At 39.8% G+C, this 14,649-nt stretch overlaps 1 protein-coding gene across 4 annotated transcripts in view; it reads left to right on the plus strand.

The window, feature by feature from the left end:
* FNBP1L (formin binding protein 1 like) overlaps positions 1–14,649 on the plus strand; it is a 76,622-nt gene that overhangs the window by 46,162 nt on the left and 15,811 nt on the right. For 3 of the 4 annotated variants that reach the window (XM_033151546.1, XM_033151544.1, XM_033151545.1), the window contains 3 exons: positions 302–430; positions 4,938–5,084; positions 5,910–6,113. In XM_033151546.1, coding sequence (XP_033007437.1) covers positions 302–430; positions 4,938–5,084; positions 5,910–6,113 — 480 coding nt within the window. Of the gene's footprint in view, positions 1–301; positions 431–4,937; positions 5,085–5,909; positions 6,114–7,852; positions 8,012–14,649 lie in introns of all 4 variants that reach the window. The other variant, XM_033151547.1, reaches the window with a different exon arrangement.

Below are 14,649 nucleotides of genomic sequence, written 5' to 3' on the forward strand. Positions count from 1 at the left end.
TTTATAAAGAGAAGTTTATACACCTTAGGTTGTTCCTCCAATCCACTGAAGCAGATTTGGGTACAACACAGGGCATACACAGGGGAACAAAAGGTGGAAAAGTCATTCCACTCATGCATTTATTTAGTTAAATACCATCTACTGACCCTGCAAATGCTAATGTAAGGTAAAGGATACAAGGGCATCTCCAGGGCTCATGAAAGGTGATGGCATTTCACTTACAATGACCATGTTGCTAAGTAAGATTTTGTTTAAACAGAAGACTTCTAGAAAACGTTGTCATTGAACTGTCTCTTATTAGGCAAAGCAGCAATTAAATCTCCGTACACACATGGCTGACGAGAACAAAAATGAATATGCTGCCCAGCTGCAAAATTTCAATGGTGAACAGCACAAGCATTTCTACATTGTCATTCCTCAAATCTATAAGGTGGGTTTTAGATCTAAATTTTGTTTTGATCTTTATTTATTGCATTTGTATACTTCTACAGGGTGCCCAAAGTACTTTACAATTTTAAATATTGGGGGGGGGCACATTATTTAAATTGCTAAAAGTGTGACAGTGACTTCTAGGCTCATCCACACTGCTGCTCATCACATGACTTCTAAGCACGGGTCAGAAATGTTTTCCTTTTGTTCCTTCGCTTTCCCCAGGAAAACCCACTGTTTAGTGCTGAATCAAAACAAACATCAGTCTGAAGAAAACTCAATTGATGTTTGTTCCCATTCAGTGCTAAACAGCCACTTTTCCTGGGGAAAGTGGCAGGAAAAACCTTTTGGACCCATGCTTAGATTTGAGATGGTCTGAGAACACTGCTATAAACATTAAAATTATAAATGTTTTATCAACAACTTACGTAGTTCTGCTTTAATCGTTCACCATTAATTTACATTAAACTATGATTGTACATCTACAACAGCTTATCATTGGTCTTGCTTCCTGACATTCCCTGTTGTTTTTAAATGAAGTAGATTATTGATTTCCATTCATTCGCTGCTCCTGTATACTTAATTTTATCCTACATCAACATTATCAACTTTGCATTATCCATTTGCTCCCACAACTCCCTGGTTCTAATTTCCTGGGCACTTAAAATTCTTGCCATTGCTAAAATATGTAGTACTTTTGTTTGATATATTTGTGGAACAAAGCAACCCTGCAAATAAGGGTTGAGGTGGTGAGGGGAAAGAAAAAAGAAAAGAAATCCTTTATTAAGTTACCATAGTCCCAAAATCACTCACCTTCTGGTACTTCCACTACAAATGATGAATATCGCCTTTTCTTTCTGCACAAAACTACCAATTACTTTCTCTGGTTTTCTTCATCATTTTGAACTTCCGTGGTAACTGTGGCCATATTATCATTATACACCTTTAGGCACCAAGCAAAAACATTCATTTTTAACCAGGCCTTTGTTGATCTTATTGACACGCAGCCCCTTTTAGAATGTGGCTTTTTGGGGGGTGGGGATCATTGGGTTGTTGCTTTTGGTTTGATTTTATATGTTGTGGTCTTGTGAACTGCCCTGAAAACTCCCGAGTATAGTGTGCATGCGCACGAAAGCTCATACCAAGAACAAACTTAGTTGGTCTCTAAGGTGCTACTGGAAGGATTTTTTAAATTTTATTTTGTTTTTAATAATAATAATAATAATACAGTGGTGCCTCACAAGACGAAATTAATTCGTTCCGCAAGACTCTTCGTCTTGCGGAAATTTCGTCTTGCGAGGCAGCTTTTCCCATAGGAATGCATTAAAATTTAATTAATGCGTTCCTATGGGGGGGAAAGTCCGGGGAGCCCCCCCGACCGGCACCGGAGCCACGCCGCGCCGCGTTTTAAGGCTGCAGTGAGCGAACAGCTGCGCTGCTGTTCGCTCGCTGCAGTCTTAAAACACGGCGCTGCGCGGCTCCGTTGCCGGTCTGGAGGGGGCCGTGGGATCGCGCCGCCATCTTCGGTGGGCGGGCGTGATCCCACGGCCCCCGACCGGCCCCAGAGTCACGCGGCACCGCACGGCTCCGGTGCCGGCTTACAGTGGTACCTCGCCAGACGAATTCATCTTGCGAAAAACAGCCATAGACGAATTCGTCTCGCGAGTCAACTAAAAACTCGCAAAACCCTTTTGTTTTGCGAGTTTTCCGTTGTGCGAGGCATTCATCTTGCGGGGTACCACTGTAATAATAATGGCATAGATTGCAGCTATGGAGAATGTTACCCAAAACAAACAAGCAACCAAAGGACAACACATTACATCATCAGGCCCATACATCTCTAAGCATGTATCATTTTTTTTTTTAATGAGCTTGTATGTTTTGTGGAACTTGTGTTCCTTTTAAAAGCAAAGAAGCATTCACAGCTACATTTTTGCAAACAAAAAGTTTTTCCTTCATTATATTAATTTTTAAAACTCAGTTTCCCCTTTTTATCCTTCGCTTACGTGGCAATCTGTTCAAGGGTGTTCTAATTTGATGAACCAATAGAAAAAAATATTAATTTGCACCCCAACCTGATATATATATATATGCCAGTTACCCAAACATTGAACTTCCCTAGTTGTCCCATATTAAACAATCCTTCACCAATATTATGCTAAAGGGGAAATTTCTGATGCTAGCACTTCTTTTTAAATCTATCCCAGGTTTTTAAACATGTGCCAATAACATAATTGTGTCTGTTACAATGGTTTTTCCTAGTACTTCCACCCATTCATAATAAATTCTTTACTGTGGTATTAATTGCTGTTTCTTCCATTGGTCTATAATAGGAGTTTTCATCCCTAAACCACTGAAGGACTCCAGCTCTACAATAGTTCCATTAAATCCCCCTCTTTCTATGCCTTACAGCGTACATTTTTAGGTTCCTTAGCTCTTTTTAACATTCCATATAAATACATTGTTCCTGCCATTCTTGAATAATTTGGCCTGAGGTTTTGGAGCAGCAAATTTTGGCAGTACACAGACTTTTATTGTATTGATTCTCCCCAATAAAGAAAGTTTCAATTCCCCCCCCCCCGCATCTTCATATCTGTTTCATTAGCATTATGTAATTAAGTTCACACTGATCCTCCAGATATTTTCTTTAGCATTGGGTTATTGGCAAGGGAAGTATCATGTTTGCTGAGGGGCACCTACACCCTTGTGCAAATTAATTGAAACAAACAATGTAGTTTATTGTGCAAAACTCACATATGCATGTACAAAACTCACATATACGTACATTAGTAACAGATATGACCTCCGCTATTTTTAAGCAGCATTTGAACACAGTTTGGCATGGAGTGTACTAGTTTCGAACAGTCACTGTTGATTTTCGGATCCCTGTACCACACTTGGATCAGCGCCTGAATGAGCTTCTCCATAGTTGTACAGTCTGCAGCACGGAGGTGACTTTTTCATATAGCCCACAAATTCTCAATGGGATCTACGTCCTGGGAATTCCCTGGCCAATCAAGTACCTGTATTTGCTGCTCTGTCATGAATTTCTTCACCACTTTCGATGTGTGACAGGGGGCTAGGTCCTGCTGCAGTATCCCAGTACCGTCAGGATACCTCTTTTCCAGCTCTGGAATAACTCTTTCATAGAACCTCAATATATTGTGGCAAGCGCATCATTCCTTCTATTGGCCGCAGGCATCCAACACCATAATGATCAACTGACTTTTTGAGTTTGTTTTGAGTACAGGATTATGAGTAAGATAGAAAACATGCTTTGTTTCAATTAATTTGCACAAGGGTGTACATCGTAGCAGATGGGGCATCAAGTGGCTCAAAGCAATTATCTCTTATGAGCCTCCCCCCCCCCAAAAAAAAAAATTAAACAAGCCTGAGTAGCTACATCAATGTGCTCTCACAACTGGTGGTTCTGTTCTTGAATGCCAGGTTAGAAAACCATCTTCCTCACCTAGAAACCTATTTGCCTGGCAGCCAGATGTGAGCTACAACTCCTCATGTTGGGCCAGAGAGACAGAATTGTTGGAGTTGGAGAACTGCTGATGGTGGCCTTGCAAGACTTCAGGGACCATACCTGGTCCGCCTCAACTGCTCCAGCTCAGCACTTCATGGTCACCATGACAAACATGGAGCTATCTCAATATATTGTGGGGCCAACACATAGAAGTCAGTCATTCCCTCAGCCTGGTTTTTGCAACTGAGCAGATGAGGTAGCTGTCAGGGGAAAGCGTGCATAGGATTGCAGCCTCTGGTTTCTTTCTGAGGTTCTTAACCACATCCCCCAATTATTTTGAGTTTCTTCTTCTTTGGACAGCATCTTGTTGAATACAATACCGACAAGCCCATTGCAAATGAACAACATTTCATTGGAAGGCTATCGTAACATTTACAAGGAAATACTCTGAAGGAAAATCATGTTAGCTTCATAAACATGAGCAAATATTCAACAAAATATTTGTTACAGGATAATATAGAAGCCACAGCAGTAAAAGCTGCATTCTGTACATGTAAAAATGAGCCTTTTATTTGTGATGTAAAATGAGTCTTCTATAGATGACAGGTAGTTAGAAATACATAAAACATTTATAAACAGTAGTTTTTCTCAAGCATAAAGAGAAATAAGTAAATTAATGAATCTATTACTAATTCACTATGAAACTGAAAGTGGGAGCTTTTCATTGCCTTGCAGATGCTAAAGAAGGGAAGGGAGCATTGGGGTTTTCATTCTTGCCACATCTTATTTTTCTAACTGGAAACCATGGTTAGGTTAACCTAACCATGGGTTCAGTTAAAATGAACTTTGCTACACTTCTATGTCACACCAAGCCTAGATAGAGGTTCTTTATTAAAGAATCTGGTACAGGAAAGCAAACTCAGCAAATTGCTGATGCTTTAAACAAAATTGGGAGGAAATGCAGCCCAAATATATGAGTATCTGTATAGTACTATATTGTCACAAGAATACTCAGGCTTTTTCTTTATAATTGTAGCATCTTCAGGAAATGGATGAACGAAGAACCATCAAACTTAGTGAATGTTATAAGGGGTTTGCAGATTCTGAGCGCCGAGTTATCCCAATAGTCTCGAAATGTTTAGAAGGAATGAATGCTGCGGCAAAATCGGTTGATGAACGCAGGGTAAGTTGACTTTTATTTTGTAGGATTCAGATTATCAGTGCAGAACTCAATGCTTTGGAAGTAAATCTAACTAATTGTGGGTCTGATCATGACTTACCACGACCAGGCAAAGAATTAGGCCGTTCAAGCCTATGAAACTTGTGTTTCATGAAGCCAAACCAAGCAACAAAAATAGAGGGTTTATCAAGTCTCTTGCGTGGCATAACTCTCTGGCAGACAGTTTTGTTGCGTCATGAGACCTAGTGCAAGTAATTGTAGAAAGGATTCTGTGTTTTATTCAGACTTTTTTTTTTTACCCGTTCTCTCTTTATCCTCTCTCCCTCTCCCTCTCATTAATTTATGATGCCCAAATAATAGATCACTTTGATTTTTCAACATTTTGCCCAATGGAAACATTGCTGGATGCTGTTGATTATTGTATGAGTCTGTTCTTGCAGACCTTTGTTGTTAATCTTGAGATGAAATTTCTTCAGCAGTTTGAGTAATCTCTTGTCCAGGGCTTGGGACTTCACCTTGGGAGCTTATGAATTTCCTGGATGGAGTTTCATTTCAGATGTGATGGGATGTGGAGGAACGGGATGCACAGGGCACAAGCATTATTTGGTCTCTCCGCAACATCATCTTATCTAAATGCCCTATAGATGGTAGTCTGCAATTTCCCCCCTCTAAACAGACTTAATTCTTTCTGGGAGATCAGTAATTTCTTGTGCTGTTTCAAGTTACTCATTTTACATCTGTTGCATTGGTAATAATATCACTTCAGTTAAGCCATCAGCTCTCTTGAGTAATCATTTTTTTAATAAACATTGCATCTCTCCCATCAAGGACTCTCAAATAGTAATAGACTCCTTCAAGTCTGGTTTTGAACCTCCTGGAGACTTTCCATTTGAAGATTACAGTCAGCACATTTACAGGACTGTTTCTGATGGAACAATCAGTACACCAAAGCAAGAAGGGGTGAAAATCGATGCAAAAACCACCGTGGGCAAGGCTAAGGGGAAGCTGTGGCTTTTTGGAAAGAAACCAAAGGTACAACTTTTAAAATATATTTCACATGAGAACACACTCAGGATTTGTGGTTAAGGGATCAAATGTAGTCCTTCAGATCAAAATAATGTCATTTTGACTTTATATAATTTTGAAAGACAGTTTGCATTGCCCCAACTGTCCATTTAGGAACTTGGTTTTGGTATGGTATATCTGCTTTGCCCCACCCCAGCTATAGTATTCTAGCAGCTGAGGAGACCAGTACAACTGGGGTAGCAAAATGCTGCACAGTTACTTATTTGCTGGAGCTATTGCAGCAGTAGTTACTATCCAGGAACTGCAAACTCCTGGTGACATGTTACACCAATACTCAAGCGAAGGAGCCTGCTGCAAATATCCTCTGTGGCTGTTGCTGGATGGTTGGGCCACGCAGAGTCCCAAGCGCTCAGGTATGCCTGTATATGTTGGAGTTTTGCTATTGTGTTGAAAATGGAAGGAGATCAGATCAGTTGATCGTGATGGGTGTGTGGATCATCTCTTTAATAGCAGGGATTCAGCCTTCTTCTGGCTGTGGTCCATTTAATTGTTTTAGGTACTGGAGGAACTTGCATCCTGCCTGTAATGTGCAATTTTAGAAACTGATGTTTCCGTTTGAAGTGCATGGTTTTGGCAGGCCAGCTTAAAGATATTCAAAGGCACCTGAAGGTTAAAGCAAAGCAGGTGATATATTGCTTTGGACATACAAAAAAATAATGATGTGAAGGCAAATTGCACCCTACCTTTGCAGAAGTTCTTAGTACAGTCGTACCTCGGGTTACGAACTCCAGTAACCCGGAAGCGCAACCCGGAGCGCGTGCGGATGCACAGAAGCATTCTGCGGAGTTCACGCATGCGCAGACGTGTTCGCGCATGTGCAAACCGCTACTTCTGGGTTTTTCGTGCGCTTGTTCGGGTTGCGTACTTTTCAGGTTATGACCTGTAACCTGGAACCAATGATGTACGCAACCCGGGGTACCACTGTATAGAGACCAACAAATAACATAAGCAATATTCTTCTTTCTTTCTTTCTTTCTTTCTTTCTTTCTTTCTTTCTTTCTTTCTTTCTTTTAAAAAAGCACTAATTAAAATTTAGTGGAGTGTGTGAAAAAAATGTGTAGAACACCTAAGAATGGAATAACCTTCCTTTTCCAGCTGTGCAGTACATCACCATCACCTTATGAAAGCCGTTCCTTAAGTCTTCCTTTCCGCCCATATGCTTTGAAGAAGTATAGCATTGAGGATATAAGAATTTTAACATTAGAACACTTAGAATAAATTTTACTGGGTGTGTGTGTGTGTGTGTGTGTGTGTGTGTGTAGGGGGCATGTTTTTATTCTTTCAAAAAGTTCCTAGATGTAAAACAAACAAATCTAAAGCCTGTTACCTTTCAGCAATGTGTGTTATCTGAAGGGTGGTTATTGGTGTTGTTTTGAAACTCACATGTAAAAGGACATTTTGAACAATTTTAACATTGTCACTAAATATTCTCCCTCTCTTACTTTTTAAATTTCTTACTGTGTTGTATATTTCTGATGGGGAACACAGCGGAGAGCCTTGTGGCACCTTAAAAACCCAACACATTTGTTATGCTGTCAGCTTTCTGATTATAAACTCTGATGGTGGTTGTTATGGGGTGGGGGGCGGCTGGGACTAGTGGTCTGCTTCTGTATTGAACGGGGGGAAAGACAGAATTTTCAATTCAATGTTTGCCTTATCTGTTCCTTTCTTTATTTCTGCATCAGCCGCAGTCCCCTCCCCTTACTCCCATTAATTTATACACGTCCAGTACTTCTAATGGTTCCCAGTATCCCTTATGCTCGATTGAACAAGTCCATTATTGCATGAGTGAGATAAAAACAGGGAAGCCCAGAATTTCTTCTTTCAGAAGCCTCAAAAGAGGGGTAAGTTTTATGACGGGTTTTAGGTGCATGATAGTGCTATGAACAGTGTGCTTGTGGTATGTGGCTTTTCCCAGTCTTCTCCACCTTCATTGTAAGGCTAAAGATCCTATCAGAGGTCATTGCACTTAGTGCCCTGCTTTGCAGCTCCTTGTTCAGAATAGCTGGCTCTTCAAAGGGAGCTCGGTGCGTGTACTCACAATTTTCTCATTTGCAGCCATGAATGTGCTTAATGCATAATATGTTTGGGGGAAGGAGAAGCCAGGCCATTTTAAAGAACAGAACGATAATTAGTTTGCTCTTTTTTCTTGGGAAGGAGAAGCCAGGCTATTTTAAAGAACAGAACGATAATTAGTTTGCTCTTTTTTCTTATGATGATGATGATAAATAATTTTATTATTTATACCCCTCCCATCTGGCTGGGTTTCCCCAGACACTCTGGGCGGCTTACAGGTTATCTAAAAACATCAAGCGTTAAAAACCTCCCCATATAGGGATGCCTTCTAACATAGGTGTGTGGATTTCATCAACACATCGTCAAATTTATTTGCAAGCTGCCAATTCCGGACAAAGCACACACTATTAAGAGCAGCTTACAATTGGATGGAGAGCAACAGCGTATCACAAAATCAACATTCGCAGTCACAGTTTCATAATGACAGCGTATAATTAACACTGCCTAGCAAATATATCGGTGCAAGTTTTAATCTTTTTTTTTTTAAACCAGAAATAATTTCTAAAAATTAAATAAATAACAAAAAGCATTTACAGACCACAAATGTAACAGCGTTATTCCTCTCGCAGCAAAACCAGTAAGGGGCCAGGGGCCAGGTGGACTTTGAAAAGTTTCATCCTGTTCCTAAATGCCACAGTCATTACCTGCTAAATCCACTAAAAGGTAGCTCGGACCTTTTGAAATTTCTGTAATATTTGTTATTTCATGTACTGCGTGCAGCAGAGCTCAGGCGCAAGGCAGAACCATAGGGTTATTTTTCCTTCTCTTTTATGAACTGGCCCCCTAGTGGGCATTTGAGTTCATTTCTTTCCTAGTCAACATACAGTGGTACCTAGGGTAAAGAACTTAATTCGTTCCGGAGGTCCGTTCTTAACCTGAAACTGTTCTTAACCTGAGGTACCGCCACTGCACAATTTCTGTTCTCATCCTGAAGCAAAGTTCTTAACCCGAGATACTATTTCTGAGTTAGCAGAGTCTGTAACCTGAAGCACATGCACCCACTGACAGTGCTCCATTATCAGAGCACATGTTTGTCTGTTTTTTAAAAAAGGATGTTAGTAAATGGCTCAAATGGTTAATTTAACCAGTATGTTCAGGCATCTTCTGCTAGTCTCTGCAAGCCGTTTAGTCTCGTAGATGACAGATTGCATCGGGCTACATTAAAACACTGTTTATTGGGGGAAGTATTTCAGAAAAGTAAGCCTTTCTTCAGTTGTAACTGATAGGAGTACATATACCTAAAATGTTTTTTTTAATTATTATTATTTTAACGTAGTGTGATTTTTAATGCAATGTACTACTTTGACTCAAAACATTTAATTTAGATTTGTTTTCTTGGGTGCTTTGGGTGGTTTTCGTTTGTTTTTTGTTAAACTGCATTCCATTCCCGGGTAACTGCTAAATGCCACTTTTTGAGAAGAATCAAGGAAGTACACTTAACTAATTTATATTGGCATATTCTGCAAAGCAGCATTTATTCTAGGGATCAAGTGACTGCCAAACGGCGTTGATGATTAGGTCATGATAAATGAACCAACAGTAACTCCTTAGGTCTATAAAATACAGTATTTCATATATGAGAAACTGAATTTTTTTGGCTGTTGATAGCCAGAAGCTGAATGCATTTGCCAATATACAAATATACAAATATGCAAATACAAATTATAATTATGAAAAAACAGCAATTGACTGCAGTTTAATACTTTATACCAGTCCATAGCTGGGCATGTTGTTCTAGAGCGAAGCAGATCATAGTCCATAGATATCCTAAGCAATGCCAGTTAATGATTAGAGAAGTTCTCTCTTTGGTGGGAAGGCAGTTCCTTAACTTGTGGATTTTAAGCTGGAGCACCACAGCATGTTAACTTCTTTTTTTAATCAGTTTGATCTGTGCTCCTAAAGATTTTAACTCTACACCCCAGAATTCTTAATTCTGCATTTGCAATATATTCCCTGTATCAGGAAGTTTGTAACGTTTGATGCTTTATGATGTTTTATATGCAGTCGTGCCTTGGTTTTCGAACAGCCTAGTTCTCGAACGTTTTGGCTCCCAAACAATCGAAAACCGGAAGTGAGTGTTCCAGTTTTCAGACATTCTTTTGGAAGCTGAACGTCCAGCGGGGCTTCCGCAGCTTCCAGTTGGCTGCAGGAGCTTCCTGCAGCCAATCAGAAGCCGTGCTTTGGTTTTTGAACATTTTGGAAATCGAACAGACTTCCGGAATGGATTCCATTTGACTTCCAGGGTATGACCGTATTCTGTAAGCCGCCCAGAGTGGCTGGGGAAACCCAGCCAGATGGACAGGGTGTAATAAATAATAATTCTCTTTAGCATAGTCAATGTAAAATTAAAAGGTGATGGGATTGAAATTGAATTTTATTTTAAAATTTTCTCATCGCATTGTAAACTTGATCAAATTCCTATCAGCAGTTACCGGTACTAGCCTGTCATGTTTCATCCTTTGAAATATGCAACCAAATCTTTTTTTCCCCTTTGGTTTTAAAATAAAACAAGTTCAGGCCAGAGATGCCTTGTGAAGTATTTATGTCTCACTAGTTCCCTATACAGAATCTGCAGATAGAGATTTCGGTATGAATGCTATTGGCTGGAAAATTTTATAGGGAAAAACAAATAGACCTGGAGACCATTTGTAATTTAGCTTACCCTCTTGCAAAATCCCTGGAATGTGTGATTCAGCACATGTAGAAAACCCAAGGGTTCAATGCTTAGGGATTTCTAGCTAAGAACGTTTTTTCTACAGCTCCAGTGGACTCGAATTAAAAGAAAGGAGATTCCAACTAAACATTAGGAAGGACCTTCTGACAATGAGAGCTGCTTGACAGTCGAATGGACTCCGTCGGAAGGTGGTGGACACTCCTTCCTTGGAGGTTTTTAAGCAGAGGTTCAGTAGCCATCTATCACAGATGAGAATCCTGCACTGCAGGGGATTGTATCTATTCTCGATAGGTGCCTGCTACGTCATGCTCAGTAGTCTTTAAAATTTCCATAAGCAAGCCTGCTGTTTGGCGATAATTAAAATGGGATTAGATTAGTTCTTCATGTGAGCAGTCGGGATATTGTCTTGAACCAATGGCTGCACTGCACACGCTGAGCCCCAGTTTGTGAGGGCTGGAGCTCTGCTACCTTCCAGTGACTTGTAATATCTGAGCATGTATAAAAGAGGTTCCTTGATATAGAAGAGCATAAACTGGCTCTGCATGTTTAAGTCCAGAAGATGTTAGTATCATGCAAGATGTGCACAGTGTTCCAGCTATTTCTCATGGTGTAATTTACTATTCATGCTATATAAGCAAAATAATGGATGCTTCTGTTCATTCCTTGCTCTTGCTACCATATGTGCCCTCCAAAAAGCCTCTCTTAGGGGATCAGGCATCGGGTTTCTACAAGTGGAAGTAGGGAGGATAATTGCTGCAATTTGGTCTTGATTTCCTGTCACTTCTTCCTCGCCCCCCCCCCCCCAATTCCATGCCTTGCCTACGGTATTCAAGATGGTCTTCCAAACTTGCAGTGAGACCTTACTGGAGCTTAAAGAGCTGCAGGAGTAAGAAGAGGGCAGCACACTTTCTTTCTAGGACCTTTCTTAAGTTATCTTAGGATCCAATCCATAGTTTTGCTGGCAAGGGCTAAATTTGTCAAAGCCTCCCAACCAATCAATCAATCAGTCTTTATTACTGTCAGAGACCAGACAGCAAAGCCTCCCACTTTTTGTACATTAGTGTTTTAACAGGCTTTTAAAAAGGCTTTTAAAAGGAAAAAGGAAAATATTAGTAGAAGTCTAGAGTGAGATAGTTTATGGATAACCTGAGAAACAAAATATTTCAACTTCTTCTGCCTGCATAAAATATTACTCAAGACTTTTGAACATCATAAACTCTTAAACTGCTCTCTCCTTCATCCATCAGGAGTCCCATCCAGCAGCAGCCGGGCATACAGAAAAGAAATGAAAACTAATGAAATCTTCATGGGCATTTAAGTCTGATTTGTTGACATTGTCCATCCAAATGTAATAATAAATACAGCTGTATGCCTTGTTTTTTATTTAATACAAAAGAGCAGAGGAAAATGTAGCAGATGTCATTTGGTAGAAATCACGAAATGACACGCAAAGCCAGATATGATGGATAAATATTTTTATTGTTTGTTTATTACTTTTTTTAAAAGAAAATTTCCAAATGTTTACACATGGGACCTTTTAGTGCTTGCTCAGTTTGCCAGTGAGACAAAAAATATTGCAAGTGTTGGTTTGGATATTGGCCCCACTTGTGAGCTGCTTTTGTTTGGAACTTAATAATTCATTCTATCTCTCCCCCCCCCCCACACACACAGTCTCATAATTCACCCAAGTTGTAGCCAAATGAACGAAGAGTGTGTTTGATTGCTGTTACCTTTCTACCCTTTGGGGGAGGGGAAAAAACTTGAAATTGGGCAGATCACACATTTCTATGCACAAAGCTACTCCTATTCTTTTCCATCGTTCCCTCATCCTCATAAGCTTGTCACCAGATTCAGAAAACCAGTTTGTGTGCAGACATGTTGACTTCTTAAATGAGCAATACTATATACCACACACCAATCTATACCACAAGACTCGATTGTAATCATGGTGTGATCCATGAACTTTCCTGATCACGGTGACTTCTAATCACAGTGACTTAACATTTCATCCAGTTTTGCCAAGCAATAACTTCCAAGGATAATTGCTAGGATAGAGAGAAATCCCAGCCATGTTTTCTACTGGGCCTTGGGCTCCCAAGTCTAAAGATTTGTATTGGTGCATCACCTACAGCAGCATTTGCAAAATTGATACCCTCCAGATGTTTTGGAGTACAGTTCTCATCAGCACCAGCCACTAAGGCCATTCTGTCTGGGGCTGATTATAGTTATAGTCTGAAACATCTGGGAGGCACCAGATTGGCAAAGATTGCCCTACAGTGTTTAGTGCAGTTGGTCTACAGCTCTGCCATATGGTCATATTTTATGTGGTACACCCTCTTAGTCACAAGCATGTAGTTGCTGCAAATTCTGAGATTGGGTTCCAATGTATATTTTGGGTGTGCCTTGGTTGAGGCTTTCTTTCATCACAGCACAAAAGGGTGCTGTTTTGGGGAAAAACCTCCAAATGCTGCTTGGATAGATAGAACATATTGCACAGAATTTTGAGCCTTGGCTTAGTGTTTCATCACTCAGTATGGTCCAAAGCAGTTTTCACAATTGATTGTTTCACAGTTCCTTATTCTAACCCATATTTCAAGCATCCTCAAATGGAGTCCTTTATAAAAAACAAGTCGTTGGCATTTTCTGTTCTCACATCATAACACAAGGTTGCTAATTAATAACCTTAATAGGGAGGCTTTCCCCACTTTTCCCAGTGCTTTTCAGCAAAATTGGATACTGCCAGAATAAGATAAGAAGCCACCTGTGTTTTTTAAACAAGATACCATGCCCCAGAATCAATCTGTGTGTTTCTTTTTACCCTTTCCCCATTTTTATTGGTGATTTAGAAATGATACGTTTCGTGCCTCTTGAGTATATAATAGAGTATACACAGTCATATGTAGAATTATAGACATATATTAGCCTCCAGTAATAAATATTTTGATCTAGAATCACTTTGATTAGAAAGTGCTGGACAGATTTTTCACATGGGCTTTTGGGAAATAAGTCTTCCAGTTGTTTAGTTGCAAAAGTGTTGTTTCCTCTTAACTATTCATTTCAGCCCTACTGGTAACTTGACTCTGTTTTTGAGCAAGGATGATGGAAGTCCTCTGATTGCCTAAGAGGATGGACTTCTTTGGCCACGACATTTCTTTACATCAGCCATATCCACCTTAGTGACATTGTGTTGACCAACCAGCTACTTGCCCAAAAAGATGAAACCTAACTGTGGAAACTAGGAAAGTGCAAAGCTGACCGGGTTTCAGAACGTCATAAAAGCATTGCCGTTTTGCTCCCGAAGCTTTGCTAAACAAGACTCCGTTTACAGTAAACCAGGTCATTGCCATTGTCAAACGCTTCTGCTTTGTGTAGTGTTCTTGTGTGCTTTGTTGTCGTTTCCTTCAATGTAGAAATACGTTAAAGAGATAATAGTTCAACAAGATTATACTGTATTGCACCTTTTCGAGCCATAGGCCATCATCCTATGGCTTGAATTGTGGCTGCCCTTCCATTCTGCAGTGCCATAGACAATAGTTAAAATGTTGGGAACTTTATGGAGCTCTATTAATTAAGGTTAAAATATCAGACACAATATCTTACTTGGCTTCAAGTCCCACTGGGGATTATTCCCAAATAAATATGCAAAGGATTGGGCTGTAAAAGACTCATTCATATATATATATATATATATATATATATATATATATATATATATATATATATATATATATA

The sequence above is a fragment of the Lacerta agilis genome, chromosome 6 (assembly GCF_009819535.1).
Source record: "Lacerta agilis isolate rLacAgi1 chromosome 6, rLacAgi1.pri, whole genome shotgun sequence".
Lineage (NCBI taxonomy): Eukaryota > Metazoa > Chordata > Lepidosauria > Squamata > Lacertidae > Lacerta > Lacerta agilis.